The sequence below is a fragment of the Coregonus clupeaformis genome, chromosome 18 (assembly GCF_020615455.1).
Source record: "Coregonus clupeaformis isolate EN_2021a chromosome 18, ASM2061545v1, whole genome shotgun sequence".
Classification (NCBI taxonomy): domain Eukaryota; kingdom Metazoa; phylum Chordata; class Actinopteri; order Salmoniformes; family Salmonidae; genus Coregonus; species Coregonus clupeaformis.
In genome coordinates this window covers 31,963,277-31,986,535 of record NC_059209.1, presented here as the reverse complement: position 1 = coordinate 31,986,535, position 23,259 = coordinate 31,963,277, and the positions used below count along the sequence as shown (strand labels likewise).

The window sequence follows — 23,259 nt, the reverse complement described above, 5'->3', positions numbered from 1 at the left end:
AAGTGTGCCTTGAATTCTAAATCAATCACAGACATTGTCACCAGCAAAGCACCCCCACATAACACCACCTCCTCCATGCTTTACGGTGGGAACTACACATGCGGAGATCATCCGTTCACCCATACCTCGTCTCACAAAGACACAGCGGTTGGAACCAAAAATCTCCAATTTGGACTCCAGACCAAAGGACAAATTTCCACCGGTCTAATGTCCATTGCTCGTGTTTCTTGGCCCAAGCAGGTCTCTTCTTCTTATTGGTGTCCTTTAGCAGTGGTTTCTTTGCAGCAATTCGACCATAAAGGCCTGATTCACACAGTCCCCTCTGAACAGTTGATATTGAGATGTGTCTGTTACTTGAACTCTGTGAAACATTTATTTGGGCTGGAATTTCTGAGGCTGGTAACTCAAATGAACTTATCCTCTGCAGCAGAGGTAACTCCGGGTCTTCCATTCCTGTGGCGGTCCTCATGAGAACCAATTTCATCATAGCACTTGATGGTTTTTGCGACTGCACTTGAAGAAACTGTCAAAGTTCTTGACATTTTCAGTATTGACTGACCTTCATATCTTAAATTAATGATGGACTGTCGTTTCTCTTCGCTTATTTGAGCTGTTCTTGCCATAATATGGACTTGGACTTTTACCAAATAGGGCTATCTTCTGTATACCCCCTCTACCTTGTCACAACATAACTGATTGGCTCAAACGCATTCAGAAGGAAAGAAATTCCACAAATTAACTTTTAAGAAGGCACACCTGTTAATTGAAATGCATTCCAGGTGACTACATCATGAAGCTGGTTGAGAGAATGCCAAGAGTGTGCAAAGCTGTCATCAAGGTAAAGGGTGGCTATTTGAAGAATCTCAAATATAAAATATATTTTGATTTGTTTAACACATTTTTGTTTAATACATTTCATAGTTTTGATGTCTTCACTATTATTCTACATTGTAAAATTTAAAATAAATACAGATAAACCCTTGAATGAGTAGGTGTGTCCAAACCTTTTACTGGCACACACACACACACATATAGACACAGACACAGAGATGAACCTATAGCGTAAGCCTGACGGCTTGCCCACAGTTACATGTCTGTTCTCTCTCCCTCCAGGACTTGTGTGTATGTGTTAGGCGTGATCTCCAAGACACGGCAGGGCTGTGAAGTGTTGAAACAGTACGGCTGGGATGCTGTCAGACACAGTCGGCGGACGCTGTGGCCCGTCACCCCTGACGAGGTGGACACGCAGATGACCTCTGAACTCTCCTCCGTACCGAGCACACTCAGTCTCAACTCCGAGTCCACCAGCTCCCGACACAACAGCGAGAGCGAGTACCAACCCAGTGAGTTATCCATGACACTCCTCACCAGGCAACAAGGACAGACAGGGTTTCTGTTAAAGGAGAATTCCACCCAAAAATGATATTTTGGTATTTGTTTCATTAGTCCATTGTTGACATAGTCCCAACATGTTTTGCTATGTCAACAATGGACTAATGAAACAAATACCAAAATATAGTTTTTGGGTGGAGTTCTCCTTCAAGCACATCCTCAGCAGCATCCTCTACTTTTCTATACTATGGATGTATGTAGCATCTGTATGTGTTCTTAGGCAGTAATTCATTGCTGTGTGTTTAACCATGGTGTGTGTGTGTGTGTGTGTGTGTGTGTGTGTGTGTGTCCTCAGACATGTACATCCTGGATGATTACAAGTGTGACATGTTGGACCAATCAAACGACGCCTCCCTCTACCTCCGCTCCAAACCCGGGAACGACCGGAGCCCTTTCACCATCCTGGCCTCGACCCGCTTCGTACGCAACCGCTTCCTCAACTCCCTGACGCTCCCCAGCAAGAAGCTGCGCTCCACCAGCGACCCCAAGGCAGTGGGGGGCAGTCGCACCCCCACCGAGCCCAAACTGGGGGGGCTGAGGAGGAACAGGACGGTCACAGAGCCCTCTATCTACTCCTCGTCGCAGGGCGATGTGTTTACGCCTGTGTTCAATGGGATTGGCATGCCCAAGAGTCCCACAGTCAGCCTGGACACCTCCTTTGTGGGGACCAGGAGCTCGGTGGGGGGGTCAGAGGAGCAGCTGGGAGAGAGGAGGCTTGACCAGGCTGGTGGAGGGGAGGCTGGGCTGGGGCTGGGGGGTCCTGGAGAGCCCCCCTCCAGGGAACAGAGTAGCCGGGAACATCTAGCGGGAGGAGTTGGTGGTTCCTCTTCCGGAGGAGGGGGAGGGACTCAGTTTAAAAGCCGCAGTCAGAGCTTCAACACGGACACCACCACTAGCGGCATCAGCTCCATGAGCTCCAGCCCCTCCCGCGAGACCGCTGGAAACCCGGAGCCCGAACCAGACTCCTCGGACTGTGTCAGCCTTAACACAGTGGTCTCGGCCAAGACAGTGAAAACACTGTACTCCCTCACCCCAACCCAGGCCCAAACCAACCACCTGCCCCTCTCCAAGTCTAACTCTGTCTTCCTGGTCCCCCCTGGCTCCTCACATACCCTCCCCCGCAGAGCCCAGAGCCTTAAGTCTCCCACAATGGCGGCTATTAAGAGCCTGGCGGACTGCAGTTTCATGTACACCAGCCCGCGGGACGCACTAGGCTATGCTACTCTGAAGAGGCTGCAGCAGCAGAGGATCCACCCGTCTCTGTCTCATAGTGAGGCGTTGGCATCGCCCGCTAAAGACATACTGTTCACTGATACTATCACTATGAAGACTGGTAGTCTGGACTCGAGGCTGATGCCACGCAGGTAAGTTAAGTCACACTCACACACACTAATGCACATAGGGTAACTCGTGCTACACACACACACATACACACACACACACACACATACACACACACACACACACACACATACACACAGAGTGAGGGAAAAAAGTATTTGATCCCCTCCTGATTTTGTACGTTTGCCCACTGACAAAGACATGATCAGTCTATAATTTTAATGGTAGGTTTATTTGAACAGTGAGAGACAGAATAACAACAACAAAATCCAGAAAAACGCATGTCAAAAATGTTATAAATTGATTTGCATTTTAATGAGGGAAATAAGTATTTGACCCCTCTGCAAAACATGACTTAGTACTTGGTGGCAAAACCCTTGTTGGCAATCAGAGGTCAGACGTTTCTTGTAGTTGGCCACCAGGTTTGCACACATCTCAGGAGGGATTTTGTCCCACTCCTCTTTGCAGATCTTCTCCAAGTCATTATGGTTTCGAGGCTGACGTTTGGCAACTCTAACCTTCAGCTCCCTCCACAGATTTTCTATGGGATTAAGGTCTGGAGACTGGCTAGGCCACTCCAGGACCTTAATGTGCTTCTTCTTGAGCCACTCCTTTGTTGCCTTGGCTGTGTGTTATGGGTCACGACCCATGTTCAATGCCCTAGCTGAGGGAAGGAGGTTCTCACCCAAGATTTGACGGTACATGGCGCCGTCCATCGTCCCTTTGATGAGGTGAAGTTGTCCTGTCCCCTTAGCAGAAAAACACCCCCAAAGCATAATGTTTCCACCTCCATGTTTGACGGTGGGGATGGCATTCCTCCTCCTCCAAACACGGCGAGTTGAGTTGATGCCAAAGAGCTCGATTTTGGTCTCATCTGACCACAACACTTTCACCCAGTTCTCCTCTGAATCATTCAGATGTTCATTGGTAAACTTCAGACGGGCATGTATATGTGCTTTCTTGAGCAGGGGGACCTTGCGGGCGCTGCAGGATTTCAGTCCTTCGCGGCATAGTGTGTTACCAATTGTTTTCTTGGTGACTATGGTCCCAGCTGCCTTGAGATCATTGACAAGATCCTCCCGTGTAGTTCTGGGCTGATTCCTCACCGTTCTCATGATCATTGCAACTCCACGAGGTGAGATCTTGCATGGAGCCCCAGGCCGAGGGAGATCGACAGTTCTTTTGTGTTTCTTCCATTTGAGAATAATCGCACCAACAGTTGTCACCTTCTCACCATGCTGCTTGGCGATGGTCTTGTAGCCCATTCCAGCCTTGTGTAGGTCTACAATCTTGTCCCTGACATCCTTGGAGATCTCTTTTGTCTTGGCCATGGTGGAGAGTTTGGAATCTGATTGATTGATTGCGTCTGTGGACAGGTCTTTTATACAGGTAACAAGCTGAGATTAGGAGCACTCCCTTTAAGAGTGTGCTCCTAATCTCAGTTTGTTACCTGTATAAAAGACACCTGGGAGCCAGACATCTTTCTGATTGAGAGGGGGTCAAATACTTATTTCCCTCATTTAAAATGCAAATCAATTTATAACATTTTTGACATGCGTTTTTCTGGATTTTGTTGTTGTTATTCTGTCTCTCACTGTTCAAATAAACCTACCATTAAAATTATAGACTGATCATTTCTTTGTCAGTGGGCAAACGTACAAAATCAACAGGGGATCAAATACTTTTTTCCCTCACTGTACATACATGTATGGGTAATGCAATATACGCGTACAAACACACACATTAACATAGACAAGTAATGACACAACTTCTCCTGTTGGGTTTTCACTGTCATCTTGGCTGCTAGCTGTCATCGGGCATGCATTTCTCAATCATACATGTCTGTCTGTCTGGTCAAATCAATGTTCTTCTGCTCTGTTTAATCATTCTCCACTTTCCTTTTGATCTGTGTGTCTTTATTGTGGGCAGGTGTGTGTGCTTTGGGTGTGCTTGTTTGTGAGGTCATTGAACTCTTCATTCTTTCTAGCTCAGCTTGGGCTCCTGAGGGGTTCTTCCCCACAGCCCAGTCTTGGTACGTAGACAGCAAGAAGCAGACTGAGGTGGAGTACCTCAGGTTGTCTGCTAAGAGAGTGAGCTGTTCAGGCCCCAGCCTCGCTGATGCACTCCGCAGGCCATCCAGAGTCTACGTCCCTCGGTGGGTGGACCACTCCACACTAGTGTGTCCATCCCCCCCTGTTTAGATACCTGGATGTGATGGTGCTGTCAGCTTGTCTGAGAAAGGGTTAGCTGTAGTGTCTAGCAATAACGGTGTGTGTTGTGCTTGTGCGTTGTATCGCCGCCGGTTATTAGTCCTCTTTACCTGCAACGGTGTGTGCGCGCGTGTCTGCTGGTTCAGAGCAATAACGGCTGTGTGTGTGTGTTGATGGTCTCTCAGGTTGTCTGCTAAGAGGGTCAGCTGTCCAGTTGTCCAGCCACACCGCAGGATGTCCATCTCCATGCCTTGGTGGGTGGACCCCCTCATCGATACTTGTACCCCTGTGCGTATAGAGCAGCTCTCCATCCCATTTGTAGAGCAGTTTCTCTCCTGTGTTGCTGCTGGCAGAGTTGCTGCTGTCGCTATCCAGGTTTATAGGTGTTGGTGTAGACCGTGTCTCTACCACTGGTTTCTTTCTGGGGGTATACAGTGCATTCGGAAAGTATTCAGACCCCTTGACTTTTTCCACATTTTGTTACGTTACATCCTTATTCTGAAATGGATTCAATATTGTATTGTACCCCATAATGACAAAGGGACAATTATTAATATTTTTTGTGTGCAAATATATTGTTTCTACAACTTGATTTGAAGTCCACCTGTGGTCAATTCAATTGATTGGACATGATTTGGAAAGGCACACACGTCTATATAAGGTCCCACAGTTGACAGTGCATGTCAGAGCAAAAACCAAGCCATGAGGTCGAAGGAATTGTCCATAGAGCTCCGAAGACAGCATTGTGTCAAGGCACAGATCTGGGGAAGGGTTCCAAAAAATGTCTGCAGCATTGAAAGTCCCCAAGAACACAGTGGCCTCCATCATTCTTAAATGGAAGAAGTTTGGAACCACCAAGACTCTTCCTAGAGCTGGCCGCCCAGCCAAACTAAGTAATCATGGGAGAAGAGCCTTGGTCAGGGAGGTGACCAAGAACCCGATGGTCACTCTGACAGAGCTCCAGAGTTCCTCTGTGGAGATGGGAGAACCTTCCAGAAGGACAACCATCACTGCAGCACTCCACCAATCAGGCCTTTATGGTGGAGTGGCCAGATGGAAGCCACTCCTCAGTAAAAGGCACATGACAGCCCGCTGCCAAAGGTACTTCAACAAAGTACTGAGTAAAGGGTCTGAATACTTATGTAAATGTGATATTTTCAATTTTTTATTTTATTAATTTGCAAAAAAAATCTAAAAACCTGTTTTTGCTTTGTCATTACGGGGTATTGTGTGTAGATTGATGAGGGTTAACATTTTTTAAATCCATTTTAGAATAAGGCTGTAACGTAACAAAATGTGGAAAAAGTCAAGGGGTCTGAATACTTTCCGAATGCACTGTATTGGTGTTAGGTCTAGGAAGCTAGATTCCCGCATAGTCTCGAGCAGATGAAGCCATTTGTCTTATAGATGGCACTGTTTAGATTTGGTACGGCATGCGGATTAGGAACCCCACACATTTCCATTTGTTTTTTTGCGTTGTAGTTCTCTCTTTGTCCGTGTTTCCGTTTGTTGTTTCTTCTCTCTCCCTCTCAGCCTCTCCATATCTCTTTCTGTCTATCTTACTCTTTCTGCCTCTGTCTTTCCCCCATCCCTCTTCCACCTGTCACCCCTCTCACCTCGCTCTCCTTCCGCCCGGCAGGTTTCTGAAGGCATTGAGCTTTGCGTCTCTGGACAAAGAGGATCTGCTGAGCCCCATCAACCAGAGCACTCTGCACCGTTCCTCCTCCGTGAGATCCATGGTGTCCAGCGCCAACTATGGCTGTAACGACGACTACGTGGGCCTGGCGCTGCCCATGGACATCAACGACATGTTCCACATCCGAGACGCGCCTTACTTCCAACAGAAGACCAGCCCGCCCACAGACAAGTGCCCATTCTACTTTGGAGACTCGGACAGTAAGGGAGGATGGCGAGATGGGTGGATAGTGATGGTAGTTTAATGTGAATAGTAGAGATGCTTCCAGTTCAGTATTTGTTTGTAAGTGTGACAGTGTGTGTGTTCTCTGCCCTGTGTACCTTAGGTGACGGTGGTCGTCCATATCCCCCTATTCCACTGCTGAAGCAGCAGTTCAGTATCTCAGAGCTGTTGGCCAGCAGAGAGAACAACCAAAACCACATCCTGGGTCCAGAGGAGACGGGCCTACAGGAACACACTGACGACAACTGTCTTTACTGCGTAGGAGCTACTGTACTGGGCTACCACACGCAGCCTCAGATCAACAACACACACACACGCACAGGTGAGAGAAAACAGTCACACAGACACTCACACACACAAAGACTACTCTGAGCAAACACACAGACCTGCTCCAGGGACTCACTGGGCCATGGCCTCAGCAGACCTGCTCCAGGGACTCACTGGGCCACGGCCTCAGCAGACCTGCTCCAGGGACTCACTGGGCCACGGCCTCAGCAGACCTGCTCCAGGGACTCACTGGGCCACGGCCTCAGCAGACCTGCTCCAGGGACTCACTGGGCCACGGCCTCAGCAGACCAGCTCCAGGGACTCACTGGGCCATGGCCTCAGCAGACCTGCTCCAGGGACTCACTGGGCCACGGCCTCAGCAGACCTGCTCCAGGGACTCACTGGGCCACGGCCTCAACAGACCTGCTCCAGGGACTCACTGGGCCACGGCCTCAACAGACCTGCTCTGACTTGGGGCCAAAGCAAGACTGCTGGGGCTTTTCGGGCGGCATTTACATAACAATGGTTAATTGTGAACATGGGTTTACACCTTCGACGGTTAAAGGCGTCAGCATGCTTCAGTTCGGCCGGTGGTTTGCCGAAGTCGGCTAGGCGAACCGAACAAGTGTGCTCGCATACTCCCTTAAAAGACCTTCGCTTAAAAAATGAGAATATAAGCTGCAATAGTACTGTTTGTCCATTTTGAGATGCCGTAGCCAGTATAAACTTCCTCAAAATAGTCAGAATTAATCTATCACTCAAGAAATATATCATTAATTGTGATGTTTTTCCGAAGAGATCATAGTCGCGCAATTTTAGATCCAACTAAGATGTTTGGTGCAGTATTTCTCAATGAAAAAATGTGCATGAAAACGAGTCGTCTCTCGTTGAATGACAACAAAGACTTTGTTGAAGAATCCTACTGTTGACCAATCACTGACGAAGGGGCGTAGACTTCGGCTCCGAACTTCGGTTTGCCTCCAGAAAATAAATGTTGTGCCCGAACAGCTGAAAAATCCCTCACCGAAGTCCAAAAAGAACAAAAACATCACAAAATGTCGTCATAATATATGCACGAACTCTACCGAACTGTTTCTGCTGGGAAGCATCTGGACTCCTTAACACCTTCTCACAAAGCAACTGTTTTAATTATGCAGAGGTTGTTGATTCTGCTCTTCCTCAGTGTCAGCCCTAGCTATGGAAACACAATTTCCCTAGTATAACATCAGGGTGTATACTTAAGCAATAAGGCCCGAGGGGGTGTGGTAAATGGCCAATATACCATGGCTAAGGGCTGCTCTTGCACGACGCAACGCGGAGTGCCTGGATACAGCCCTTAGCCGTTCTGATATACCACAGCTTTCAGCCAATCAGCATTCAGGGCTCGAACCACCCAGTTTATAGTTGGCATATCCACCCAGTTTATAGTTTATAACTGGGTGGTTCGAGCCCTGAGTGCTGATTGGCTGAAAGCCGTGGTATATCAGAACGTATACCACGGGTATGACAAAACATTTATTTTTACTGCTCTAATTACGTTGGTAACCAGTTTATAATAGCAATAAGGCACCTCGGGGGTTTGTGGTATATGGCCAATATACCACGGCTAAGGGCTGTATCCAGGCACTCTGCGTTGCGTCGTGCGTAAGAACAGCCCTTAGCCATGGTATATTGGCCATATACCACACCCCCTCGTGCCTTATTGCTTAAGTAACACTGGTGTTACAGTCGAAAACAGAGTCAGTCTACTGTGACTGTAATGGTTGTGTTACTCCCCCCGTTCTCTACATAGACTACATAGACTTCCCGTGGTCCAGTCAGACCAACCATCGTCTCGAGGTGATGCCTCAGTCCAAGTTCTCTGGTGTCTCCGGCTGCAGCGACGCTGCTGTATCACAGGGATATGTCTCCAGCACACCTACTCCTGCTGACATATTGCTGGGTACGCACGCACACACGTATACACACACACAGAACGTGTGTGAATGGAGCTCTCTGATAGGCTGTTGTGTGTGTCCGTCAGGTGGCAAGGGGATATCTGAGGACGGCCCAGCCTGTCGGGTTCTGCTGAGGAAGGAGGTGCTTCGTCTCGTCATCAACCTCAGCTCTTCTGTTGGAACCAAAGGCCACGAAACAGGACTACTGACGTAAGACACATACACACACCCGCTCCCCCTATCTCTCTATTGGTTAAAGGATGCGTCTCTTTATTAGTGATGGGGGGGGGGATCGATACAGTTACATATCGCAATATTATTTTTGGACTATATTATATTGATACTTCTACTCCATGTATCGATTTGTAAAAACCTATTTTTTTTGTTAGGTTGCGTTAGCTAGCGCTAGTCAGCTGTACCGGCGCCAAAGCTCCAGTATTTTTCATCCTATAGCTTGTTGTCCATCTTCTTTTTAAATAGTGAATCAATATGTTTTCAGCACTTTTATTTCCATGACTGAAACTATTTTTCTCATGCTCTATCGTCTCTCTGCAGCAGACATATAGTGAGCAATATGTTTGGAACATCAAATTGCAATAAAATCACAGTATCGAATCACAATACATAGAGAATTGTGAGAATCGCAATATACAGTGCATTCGGAAAGTATTCAGATCCCTTGACTTTTTCCACATTTTGTTACGTTACAGCCTTATTCTAAAATTGATTAAATTAATTTTTTTATTTCTCTAATGACAAAGCAAAAACAGGTTTTTAGACATTTTTGCAAATGTATTAAAAATATAAAACTGATACCTTATTTATTAGTATTCAGACCCTTTGCTATGAGACTTGAAATTGAGCTCAGGAGCATCCTGTTTCCATTGATCATCCTTAAGATGTTTCTACAACTTCATTGGAAGACCACCTGTGGTAAATGTAAATTGATTGGACATGATTTGGAAAGGCACACACCTGTCTATATAATGTCCCACAGTTGACAGTGCATGTCAGAGCAAAAACCAAGCCATGAGGTCGAAGGAATTGTCTGTAGAGCTCCGAGACAGGATTGTGTCGAGGCACAGATCTGGGGAAGGGTACCAAAAAATGTATGCAGCGTTGAAGGTCCCCAAGAACACAGTGGCCCCCATCATTCTTAAATGGAAGAAGTTTGGAACCACCAAGACTCTTCCAAGAGCTGGCCGCCCGGCCAAACTGAGCAATCGGGGGAGAAGGGCCTTGGTCAGGGAGGTGACCAAGAACCCGATGGTCACTCTGACAGAGTTCCTCTGTGGAGATGGGAGAACCTTCCAGAAGGACAACCATCTCTGCAGCACTCCAACAATCAAGCCTTTATGGTAGAGTAGCCAGACGGAAGCAACTCCTCAGTAAAAGGCTCATGACAGCCCGCTTGGGAATCTCAGACCATGAGAAACAAGATATTCTGGTCTGATGAAACCAAGATTGAACTCTTTAGCCTGAATGCCAAACGTCAAGTCTGGAGGAAACCTGGCACCATCCCTACGGTGAAGCATGGTGGTGGCAGCATCATGCTGTGGGGATGTTTTTCAGCGGCAGGGACTGGGAGACTAGTCAGGATCCTGTAGCTCAGTTGGTAGAGCATGGTGCTTGCAACGCCAGGGTTGTGGTTTGATTCCCATGGGGGGCCAGTATGAAAAATGTATGCACTCACTAACTTTAAGTCGCTCTGGATAAGAGCGTCTGCTAAATGACTAAAATGTAAAATGTAATGAACAGATCAAAGCCCATAGAGATCCTTGATGAAAACCTGCTCCAGAGCGCACATGACCTTAGACTGAGGCGAAGGTTCACCTTCCAACAGGACATCGACCCTAAGCACACAGCCAAGACAACGCAGGAGTGGCTTCGGGACAAGTCTCTGAATGTCCTGGATTTGAACCTGATCGAACATCTCTGGAGAGACCTGAAAATAGCTGTGCAGCGACGCTCCCCATCCAAACTGACAGAGCTTGACAGGATCTGTAGAGAAGAATGAGAGAAACTCCCCAAATACAGGTGTGCCAAGCTTGTAGCGTCATACCCAAGAAGAATCGAGTATGTAATCACTGTCAAAAGTGCTTCAACAAAGTACTGAGTAAAGGGTCTGAATACTTATGTAAATGTCATATTTCCGTTTTTTATTTTCCCCCAAAAATGTCTAAAAACCTGTTTTTGGTTTGTCATTATGGGATATTGTGTGTAGATTGATGAGGGAAAAAAATTAATCAATTTTAGAATAAGGCTGTAACATAACAAAATGTGAAAAAAGTCAAGGGGTCTGAATACTTTCCGAATGCACTGTATGTCCTATCGGCACCTACAGTGAGGGGAAAAAAGTATTTGATCCCCTGCTGATTTTGTACGTTTGCCCACTGACAAAGAAATGATCAGTCTATAATTTTAATGGTAGGTTTATTTGAACAGTGAGAGACAGAATAACAACAACAAAAAATTATAAATTGATTTGAATTTTAATGAGGGAAATAAGTATTTGACCCCCTCTCAGTCAGAAAGATTTCTGGCTCCCAGGTGTCTTTTATACAGGTAACGAGCTGAGATTAGGAGCACACTCTTAAAGGGAGTGCTCCTAATCCCATCTTGTTACCTGTATAAAAGATACCTGCCCACAGAAGCAATCAATCAGATTCCAAACTCTCCACCATGGCCAAGACCAAAGAGCTCTCCAAGGATGTCAGGGACAAGATTGTAGACCTACACAAGGCTGGAATGGGCTACAAGACCATCGCCAAGCAGCTTGGTGAGAAGGTGACAGCAGTTGGTGCGATTATTCTCAAATGGAAGAAACACAAAAGAACTGTCAATCTCCCTCGGCCTGGGGCTCCATGCAAGATCTCACCTCGTGGAGTTGCAATGATCATGAGAACAGTGTGGAATCAGCCCAGAACTACACGGGAGGATCTTGTCAATGATCTCAAGGCAGCTGGGACCATAGTCACCAAGAAAACAATTGGTAACACACTACGCCGTGAAGGACTGAAATCCTGCAGGACCCGCAAGGTCTCCCTGCTCAAGAAAGCACATATACAGGCCCGTCTGAAGTTTGCCAATGAACATCTGAATGATTCAGAGGAGAACTGGGTGAAAGTGTTGTGGTCAGATGAGACCAAAATGGAGCTCTTTGGCATCAACTCAACTCGCCATTTTTTGGAGGAGGAGGAATGCTGCCTATGACCCCAAGAACACCATCCCCACCGTCAAACATGGAGATGGAAACATTTACATTTTACATTTTAGTCATTTAGCAGACGCTCTTATCCAGAGTGACTTACAGGAGCAATTAGGGTTAAGTGCCTTGCTCAAGGGCACATTTACGTCATTTAGCAGACGCTCTTATCCAGAGCGACTCACAAATTGGTGCATTCACCCTATAGCCAGTGGGATAACCACTTTACAATTTTTTGGGGGGGGTAGAAGGATTACTTTATCCTATCCCAGGTATTCCTTAAAGAGGTGGGGTTTCAAATGTCTCCGGAAGGTGGTGAGTGACTCCGCTGTCCTGGCGTCGTGAGGGAGCTTGTTCCACCATTGGGGTGCCAGAGCAGCGAACAGTTTTGACTGGGCTGAGCGGGAACTATGCTTCCGCAGAGGAAGGGGAGCCAGCAGGCCAGAGGTGGATGAACGCAATGCCCTCGTTTGGGTGTAGGGACTGAAACATTATGCTTTGGGGGTGTTTTTCTGCTAAGGGGACAGGACAACTTCACCTCATCAAAGGGACGATGGACGGGACCATGTACCATCAAATCTTGGGTGAGAACCTCCTTCCCTCAGCCAGGGCATTGAAAATGGGTCGTGGATGGGTATTCCAGCATGACAATGACCCAAAACACACGGCCAAGGCAACAAAGGAGTGGCTCAAGAAGAAGCACATTAAGGTCCTGGAGTGGCCTAGCCAGTCTCCAGACCTTAATCCCATAGAAAATCTGTGGAGGGAGCTGAAGGTTCGAGTTGCCAAACGTCAGCCTCGAAACCTTAATGACTTGGAGAAGATCTGCAAAGAGGAGTGGGACAAAATCCCTCCTGAGATGTGTGCAAACCTGGTGGCCAACTACAAGAAACGTCTGACCTCTGTCATTGCCAACAAGGGTTTTGCCACCAAGTACTAAGTCATGTTTTGCAGAGGGGTCTAATACTTATTTCCCTCATTAAAATGCAAATCAATTTATAACATTTTTGACATGCGTTTTTCTGGAATTTTTTGTTGTTATTCTTTCTCTCACTGTTCAAATAAACCTACCATTAAAATTATAGACTGATCATTTCTTTGTCAGTGGGCAAATGTACAAAATCAGCAGGGGATCAAATACTTTTTTCCCTCACTGTACAGTTGAAGTCAGAAGTTTACATACACCTTAGCCAAATACATTTAAACTCAGTTTTTCACAATTCCTGACATTTAATACTAGTAAAAATTCCCTGTCTTAGGTCAGTTAGGATCACCACTTTATTTTAAGAATGTGAAATGTCAGAATAATAGTAGAGAGAATTATTTATTTCAGCTTTTATTTCTTTCATCACATTCCCAGTGGGTCAGAAGTTTACATACACTCAATTAGTATTTGGTAGCATTGCCTTTAAATTGTTTAACTTGGGTCAAACGTTTCGGGTAGCCTTCCACAAGCTTCCCACAATAAGTTGGGTGAATTTTGGCCCATTCCTCCTGACAGAGCTGGTGTAAATGAGTCAGGTTTGTAGGCCTCCTTGCTCGCACACGCTTTTTCAGTTCTGCCCACAAATGTTCTATAGGATTGAGGTGCTTCACGGTTGGGATGGTGGTGTTTGGCTTGCAAGCATCCCCCTTTTTCCTCCAAACATAACGATGGTCATTATGGCCAAACAATCCTATTTTTGTTTCATCAGACCAGAGGACATTTCTCCAAAATGGGGATCTTTGTCCCCATGTACAGTTGCAATCCGTGGCTTTTTTATGGCGGTTTTGGAGCAGTGGCTTCTTCCTTGCTGAGCGGCCTTTTAAGTTATGTCGATATAGGGCTCGTTTTACTGTGGATATAGATACTTTTGTACCTGTTTCCTCCAGCATCTTCACAAGGTCCTTTGCTGTTGTTCTGGGATTGATTTGCACTTTTCGCACCAAAGTACGTTCATCTCTAGGAGACAGAACACGTCTCCTTCCTGAGCGGTATGACGGCTGCGTGGTCCCATGGTGTTTATACTTGCGTACTATTGTTTGTACAGATGAGCGTGGTACCTTCAGGCGTTTGGAAATTGCTCTCAAGGATGAACCAGACTTGTGGAGGTGTAAAACATTTTTTGTAGGTCTTGGCTGATTTCTTTTGATTTTCCCATGATGTCAAGCAAAGAAGCACTGAGTTTGAAGGTAGACCTTGAAATACATCCACAGGTATACCTCCAATTGACTCAAATTATGACAATTAGCCTATCAGAAGCTTCTAAAACCATGACATCATTTTCTGGAATTTTCCAAGCTGTTTAAAGGCACAGTCAACTTAGTGTATGCAAACTTCTGACCCACTGGAATTGTGATACAGTGAATTATAAGTGAAATAATCTGTCTGTAAACAATTGTTGGAAAAAGTAGATGTCCTAACCGACTTGCCAAAACTATAGTTTGTTAAGAAGAAATTTGTGGAGTGTTTGAAAAACGAGTTTTAATGACTCCAACCTAAGTGTATGTAAACTTCCAACTTCAACTGTAAGTATCGTAAGGTCCCTGGTAACACCCAGCCTTACTCTTTGTGTTTTATGAGTCTTTACTCACTCAGTCTTCTCTCTCTCCCTTTCTCTCTCTAGGATAAAGGAGAAGTTTCCCTATGCATTTGATGATGTCTGTTTGTACTCTGAGGTGTCTCACCTGCTGGCCCACTGTATGTTCCGCCTGCCCTCTCGACGCTTCATACAGGAACTCTTTCAGGATGTACACTTCATACCGGTAAGGACCTCTATACTCTCTCTCTCTACCTCTCTCCCCAGGCCCAAGTGGACTCCTAGCCCCTATCTCCTGGTAGGGTCTATGGTAGTAGCTCCACCTCTCTGTTAGGCTAGGTGGATTTTTTTTTTGCCATATTGCTTATACGTCTTTTCAGGACTATTCCAGTGCTTAGGACGTAGGGGCTATAACCCTATGAAGTCCTTCCTACTTCCTGATTCAAGTCCCATACTGTTTTTGAAAGGGCTTCAAGCTTATATCATCAAATTAATGAAAATTGGGTCATTTAAGACATGGGAAACTATATTTGTATTTGTGGATTAATTTACCTTTACCCAAGGTTTTCGATTAAGAAAAAAACAAAAAACAATCAAACCTCCATGAAAGGCATCAGGTAGAAGTAAATTAATCCACGAATATGAATATAATTTTACATATCTTAAATGGCCACGTTTTAATGTATTTGATGATAAAAGCGTGAAGCTATTCAAAAACAGTACGGGACTTGAACCAGGAAGTAGGCAGGACTTTCATAGCGTATACATTGATTAGTGGTCGAGGAGCAACTGTCTCCCCTCTCTGCCACACTTGTGATGACATCAGAAATATCTATCTCCTATGACCTCTGACATGCTGATGTCACATCCTGCCCCCTTAGATGTACGAGGAAGCAGAAGCGATCCTGTCGAAGCCACCAAAGCCTGTCGGAGTGGATATAAACAGTCCCACGGAATCCTGATCATCGTCTCCGTCCTCGTCCCCCTCTCCCTGTTTAGACGCTGCCTTCTCTCCCAGAAGCCCCCCTCCCTCCAACCCTCACATAGAGATGACGACAGCAACGGAGTGAGAGAATAGAGGGATGAAGAGAACGGGGGGCGGGGCTAAAACAGAGGACCGGATACCCAGAGTGCATTGCTGAAGCTTAGGATGGAGGGAGCACGGATAAGAGAAGGAGGGGATCATGGCTGTTAAAGAACAAGAGAGAGTAAAATGGTTGTCCCACCCCCGTCGCTTGAGAAAGAGGAGATGGACTGAGAACCGATGAGACCCGACACACCTAGTCCTGATCCTGCCCATCTCCAACAGGGGGAGCAGTTTTCCCAAATACTATATTCAGACACTCAACCCTGATGACGCACAACCCTGAGCAACAGACACATCAACTACTTATCACATCCCATTGACCTAAACGCACATCGGATGAATCATGACTAAGACTGTCTGTGTTTTAAATGCACCTTTGCTCTGGTGCATGCTAATATGAAATGAAAAGGGTATGTTTACTACATCCCAGTCAGTGCTGGTCCCACCCTCTTCTCCCTCCATATGGAAACACTACCAAAGGTTCAGAGAGCCTCCCTCATAGTCATACCCTCAGTCTGTTATTGCTAGAGATGGTTGTGCTGTGTCCCCATGAGTTTATCACTTCCAACTCTGCTCAAAAGACTCATTCTAGTTCAAACAACTTTTTCTATTCATTTCTACAGACTGTCAGAAAATCAAACATCAGTATTGTTTTTTTTTATTTATTTAACCATCACTCTCTGTTTTCCCATCTGGACACATAAAACAGAACTGCTGTGGCTTGCTGTCTGTCAACCCTTTTGTAATTCCTGTCTCTGACCCTGGTCTGGAAGGACACTGCCTCTGACAATGCCAACAGCCGGGTTCTCTCACCTTTCATTGGTTCTTTTTATGGAGGTTTTTAGAAACTGCCATGAAATATGCTGGTACGTAATGTGTAGTGTACTATTGTTTTATCGATTGTACATATTCAAAGAGAGAGGCCATTTTAACCATTTTAGAGTGAGGCTACAGCACCTGGCTGCCCTTCCCAAACCCTACCTCTGTGCTTTGCTCTCACTGCATGTACAAACAGCATGCCAAAAACTATTACATCATCATTGTCACTTTTTTTCTGGAAATTATTAATTAATTTATTCCAAATGCTTCTAATACTTTAATTGTCTTAAATCATGATATGTTGTCATCACTTGTTTGCAAATTGGGGAAAGTAATGGTCCCTAAGTTATTTTCACAATGCAACATTGCTGTCTATCATTGGCTGAGATGAGAGGGACAGGTTGATGGGATAACTTATGGATTGGCATAAGATTTTCATGGGAAAAGTTTCAGTTTCTATTGGTTAGTTTTGCTATTATGCTGCTACACGTGGACTCATGGGGATGATTTATAGATCGGCTGAGTGATGTGAGATCTATGTATTATATATCTGTACAATAGAGTGAGAGATGACAGAATACAAAAAGTATTTCTATTTTTTCCTTGAGACTGTGTTATAATTTTAAATGATTTTTTGTTGTTGCCTGAATCGTGGTTTCCCTTGTATAATGTGGACAGTGTGTTTTGGGGCATGTCTGACCTATAGAAGCATACACTCCTATCAAAGGGATACATTGTTAATAAAAACTAAAATCATGAACAAACCAAATGGACTGGTGGTCTGTTTATTTGTTGTCTGTAACAGTCTTGGTTTGGACTATAGTCATTGAGATGTGAGGAACAAGTTTAAAGGCTGTTAAATAACCAAGTTGTAAATGTTGATAGTTATTATGCATTTGAATCAGCTTTCACACACACATTATTCTCAAACAAATATGTTCATATCGTAGTGTGTATCCTCAGTATGAATGCGTGTGGTGCTGAAAGGACAGAGCCGTTAAACGGCAGGTATAGCGGTGGTGGTCATGGAAAACATATAGGTGAAGGACGGCTCCAATATTCAGCCAATTCTAGAGATCTCACTGATAAAGACACACTTATGATAGGTTACAAATATGATATCCCCAATGCACACTGTTAAAGTAGCCTAGCTGATAGGCTGTTTTCTTTAGTAGTTTGTCTATCATGAAGCTGTCACACTATGTGACTGATGTGCATATGGTATGTCAAATCGTCCCCTCTCTTTACCCAAAAGTGGTAAATAAAATGGCACTGGATTTTCGGAATGATTTTGTTTGACTATATGAGTTAACGTCACACACTTCAAATCCGTAGCACGCTGAACGTTGCAGATAGAAATCAGTTGTGGTCGGGTGATGTTTAAGATGAGGGAGGATGATCATTATTTTTATGAGCATGGCCTTATTTCTATTACAGCATATTGGATGACTGTCATTTTTATATTCCATTCACACAGCTCAATGTAAAATCGATAGGTTTAGGCTACTACATGACACTTGAATTTTCACTATACCCATCATGAGGTTGCTACAACCTAGCCTATGAATGAAAGTTTGCAATGTAGATGCACATATCGAGAGAAATTTGAGTAATCAAGGTGACAGACATTGACACATTTAATACCGCCTTGCACACTCTTGCCTGCATCTAGCTGATCTAGGGTGTAATCATTAGTTCAACAGTTGCAAACGAGAGATTCTATTGGACAAATTCAGGTATGTTTATCCCCGTTTTGTTCAGTTTGCTTCCATTTAAGAAAGGTTTTTCAACAGAATCGTCGGAATTAATACACCCCTGATCACATGCCAACAGTTCACTTTCATAGCAGCCACATAACAGCATGATCCCTTTGATCGTTGTATTCCTTCTCGCATCTACGCGCTCTCTTCCACTCACCTTTTCCCTTTGCTTGTGGACTTCAGTGCACAACACATCAGCTTTCTGTGACCAGTCGAAAAAACCTTTCCAAGCCAAACTAACTGATAACCGCTGCATACAGCCTACATCGTTGTCACCATATTAACATCATAGTCAACATAGTGTAGCCTTTTGTTATGACTTTTATTTTAGTGTAATGCATTGAGACACTTATTGTGTACATTGGGGACCTTTATTTAGAAAACAATAGTATTCCCAGGGGCACCTGCGCCTGTCCGGAGAGGGTGAAAAAAAAAAAAAAAAGAAACAAACAAAAGACTCAGTGTATCTTCGTGACTGCTTGGCTGTATCTCTTGGTCCAGGAGAAATTAAAGCACAAGTAATAGTTTTCCGTTGTAACTCGTGTTTTATTTGTTTCTGTCGAACCCACAAGTCCTCCGGTGGAGATGGTGTTAAATCCCTACAACAATAAATAAGGGTTACAGACTGGTGACAGCCCTACTTGGCTAGGCTAAGTTAGCATAGCATTCTCTCCAACCAATGCAGCATCAACAGTGATTGAATTATCCGACCAACTTTGTTAGCTAGTGGTAAGTGGACATTGGAAATAAATCACCCAGACTTTGTTTCAACGCAATAATTTATTTGTCAAGTAGTGAACACGAGCAATATATTAACCATGGAGGAAGCCGACAATGACAATCTACCAGCTAACAATCACAACCAACCACAAGGTGGGGATGGCGATCAGCATGTGGAGGGACATGTGCCTCTGGCTCCACGTGATAATACCACCCGGGTAATCAAATCAAATCAAATTGCATTTGTCACATGCGCCGAATACAACAGGTGTAGACCTTACCGTGAAATGCTTACTTACAAGCCGTGGTTTGTTCCTTAATCCACTATAGAGTTTAACTTCCCCCTAGTTTTCATGGAGATGGCAATAATAAGGAATGTTTTTCTCTGTGGAAATCAGTTTAGCGCTAGCTGTTAAGGCATGCAATGATGCTCATGGACAGGACCTGGCCACATTATTACCAACACAGCTAAGTGGGGATGCTATTGGCTCTCACTACCCCCAGATACGCAGGGTGACTACAAGGAGGCTGTAACTAAACTGAATGAGGTTTTTGGAAGAAAGGAATTTTTGCATCACTTTCAAACATTCATCAATGCCAGGCAGCATCAGCCCAGAGAACCCCTAGAGGTATATGCAGCATAAATAACTAGACTTGGCCAGTCAACAAGGGAAACAGAACTTTTCAGAAGGTTCATAGCAGGTCTTGACCCAGTGCTGCAATCAAAATGTTATGAACATGGAGCTGCTACCTTAGAGATGGCCTTGGCTGGGGCATGCAAGTGTGAAAGTGCTCAAGAGGCACTGAAAATGGCCCCAGTCCATCAGGCCAGCCCCACAACAACACTCACACTAGGGACATCATCTGACTACTCACAGGGGCAACAGCCTTCTGCCCTGGTGTCCTCCACAGCTTACACTGACTAATCCCCTTGAATAATGCAGGCCATTCAGGATCTCACAGCTGACGTTAAAGCACTGACTTGAGGTGAGTCATCTGAAACAAACACAGGAACGACTGCCCCCTTCACGAGTCATACAGAGACAGACGTCACTCTCCTGACTGGTCCCTTTCAGAGAGGGGCAGAGCGAGACGTCACTCCTCACCGTACGCTTCGACTGAGAGGCAGAGTCAGGCCTCCAGGCCCCAGTACTGGTCACCTCGCCGCGACGGCTCTCCTCACAGCCGCTACACTTCAGGAGACAGAGGGAGGCGATACTCATCTTCTCCATCATCACCAGAACGCTGGAGAGAGGATACGTTCTTCCAACTACAATAACTACAGACATTACAGTCCCGACCACCGACGCTACTCCATGTACCCGGAGCGGTGTGAACGTGCCGGATACTCTCAATCAGCTGAGTACACCCACCGATCATCCAGCCTCTCCTCCAGGCAGCGACAACCTACCAGGGAGCAGGAGCATCGTGTCTGCTTCAACGCAGAGGAGACTTCACACCAGGGAAATGAGTGGTAGCAGGTACTGAAGGCCAAGTGTCTGCTGTTGAAGAAAATGGGCCCGACAGGCTTACATCCTATGTTTTTTGCTGTTATTTAGGACACTGCTGTATGAGCATTCCTTGATACAGGCTCAGAAATCTCCCTCATTAGTGAGAGCCTCCGCATGTCAATCCCCTCACTTAGGAAGAAACCACTCCACAAATCCTATGTGTTAGCAAAGTCAGTGACTGGCGAGTGTCTTGATAGCCTAGGTACCCTCTCCATTGCTGTTAGAATAGGAGAAGAAATGTTCACCCATAATGTACAAGTATTCAGAAACTGTAGTCAGTCATTCATTCTGGGCTGGGACTTTTTGCTCACACCACACTGTAATAGATCTGGGAGAGAAACAGTTATGACTGTGGAATTGGACTGTGCCCTTGCTGTGTTCTAGACACAGTGCCCCACTCAGATGCAATGCTGTTACTTTAGCTCCTCTGTGTATCCCCGCCATGTCCCATATTAACATTTTAGCTAAAGTACGACCCCCAACTGAGCATCAGTCAATGTCCTCCAACTACGTTGGGCTACTTGAACCTGAATTTAGCACCTTCCCAGATCTGTATGTGGCACGTACTTTGTCCCCAGTCAAAAAAGGTGTCACATTCATCCGTGTAATGAATCCCACCAATGATGAATGTCGTATCCCAAGTGACAACTTGCTAGGAGAGTTCCATTCTCTTGTCAGTCAAGGAGGTGAGGAATACACTGTAGTTGAGACCGCCTTGAACAATGTGCAGGCAAAACCACAGGCTCTTCCAAAACTTGACCTTCAGCACTCACCAGTGGACTGTGAGCAGCGCCAGCAGCTGGAGAGATTGGTGCACAAATACTCTGATGTCTTCAGTGCTCATCATCAGGACTATGGACACAAACACATTATCAACACAGGAGACTCCCCGCCCATCCTTCAGCGTGCATACAGGACGTCTCCCAAAGTGAGAAAGAACTGGACAGGCAAGTTGAAAAGCCCCTGGGCTTCTCCTGTTGTGCTAGTGAAAAAGAAAAATGTCAGTTACAGATTTTGCCTTGATTTCAGGAAGCTGAATGCAGGACAGCTTATCAGGTGCGTGCTGGTTCAGTACAATGGACATATCTAGTGGTTACTGGCAAGTTGAACTAGCTAGGGAAGACAGAGAGAAGACTGCCTTTACGACTGGCAGCTCCTTGTACCATTTTAAGGTCAAGCTGGTGGGCCTCACGAATGCTCCTCCCACTTTTCAGAGATTAATGGAGCTTGTACTCCGTGGCCTACATTGGAAAGTGTGTCTCATCTACCTTGCTGATGTGTTGGTTTTCAACAGGACCTTCATGGAACACCTACAGACTCTTCAAGAAGTGTTCATCCGGTTCCAAAAGGCTGGCCTGAAGCTCAAGCCAAGTAAGTGTCATCTTGCTTGCACCCGTCACATTCCTTGGACATGTCATATCCTTGGATGGCCTGCAGCCTGACTTGAAGAACCTGGACAAGGTCAGAGACTGGCCCACACACAGAACGTCTACTGAAGTGCGAGCCTTCACAGGTTTGTGCTCCTACTACAGAAGGTTTGTTAAGAACCTTGCTTCTGTTGTGGCTCCATTGAATGCTCTGACACAGAAAGGGATTAGATTCCACTGGAGCTCTGAGTGTGAGGAAGCATTTCACACACTAAAAAACGCTCTCACTAATCCCCCCATTGTGGCACACCCAGTGTTTACAGAGCCGTTCCTACTCTACACTGACACATCACAGGCTGCCGTTAGGGCAGTACTTGCACAACACCAAGACAACCGGGAGTGTGTCATATCATACGCCAGTCACACCTTCTCATCATCAGAAAGAAAGTGGGCCCACCTATGACCGTGAGTTGTGGGCTGTCAGAAATGTTAAGCATTTCCTGTGCGGCAGTTCATTCACAGTTATAACTGACCACAAGCCTTTACTCAGCCTCAAGAAATGTCCAGTGGATAGTGACCCCACAGGAAGGAGAGGATGTTGGATCTTGGAATTGGATGTGTATCACTATGTCATGGTACACGGAGACCTCAACACACACAAATCAGCAAAGAGGTACAGTGTTTAATCACCCACCTCAGCCCTGGGTCTGAGCCTCCTCGTCCTCCCTTCCCTATTCCTCCATCTCAGGCCCTATACAACGCTGCACACCCTGCTCCTATTTCAGACACTTCTGAGACACTAGCCAATGACTTGGAGGAGCTACGGAAACAACAGCAAGCGGGATGCGTGTCTCAGCACAGTGATGTCATGGAAGGATGCAGGGGGACATAGACCATCACTGGGGTACCTCAAACATTCCTCTGGAGCTATGAGGAAACTCTGGCATGAGTTTCCCCACTTAACAATACAGAGTGGTGTCTTATGTAGGAAAGTCACAGCTCTCACTCAGAAAACAGTCACCTACCAGGTAGTACTTCCAGAGGCTGTCATCCCAAAAGCTGACTTTCCTGCATGGAAATGTGTTCAGTGGACATTTAGGTGCTGAGCGTACTTTGCTGAGAGCTTGTAAACTGTGTTATTGGCCCTACATGTCTCGTGACATTCACAAATATTGTCAGACCTGCAGCTCCCCAACTCCCACTGCG

At 45.6% G+C, this 23,259-nt stretch overlaps 1 protein-coding gene across 6 annotated transcripts in view; it reads left to right on the top strand.

The window, feature by feature from the left end:
- Positions 1 to 17,460, top strand: part of LOC121581857 (rapamycin-insensitive companion of mTOR) — a 52,350-nt gene extending 34,890 nt beyond the window's left edge. For 2 of the 6 annotated variants that reach the window (XM_041897233.1, XM_041897238.1), the window contains 10 exons: positions 1,114 to 1,343; positions 1,688 to 2,756; positions 4,721 to 4,888; positions 5,129 to 5,197; positions 6,583 to 6,839; positions 6,965 to 7,183; positions 8,921 to 9,070; positions 9,152 to 9,275; positions 14,877 to 15,015; positions 15,671 to 17,460. In XM_041897233.1, coding sequence (XP_041753167.1) covers positions 1,114 to 1,343; positions 1,688 to 2,756; positions 4,721 to 4,888; positions 5,129 to 5,197; positions 6,583 to 6,839; positions 6,965 to 7,183; positions 8,921 to 9,070; positions 9,152 to 9,275; positions 14,877 to 15,015; positions 15,671 to 15,751 — 2,506 coding nt within the window. In that variant the 3' untranslated portion in view covers positions 15,752 to 17,460. Of the gene's footprint in view, positions 1 to 1,113; positions 1,344 to 1,687; positions 2,757 to 4,720; positions 4,889 to 5,128; positions 5,232 to 6,582; positions 6,840 to 6,964; positions 7,184 to 8,920; positions 9,071 to 9,151; positions 9,276 to 14,876; positions 15,016 to 15,670 lie in introns of those variants that run through there. The other 4 variants (XM_041897235.1, XM_041897234.1, XM_041897236.1 and 1 more) reach the window with 4 other exon arrangements.
- The last annotated feature ends 5,799 nt before the right edge of the window (positions 17,461 to 23,259 follow it).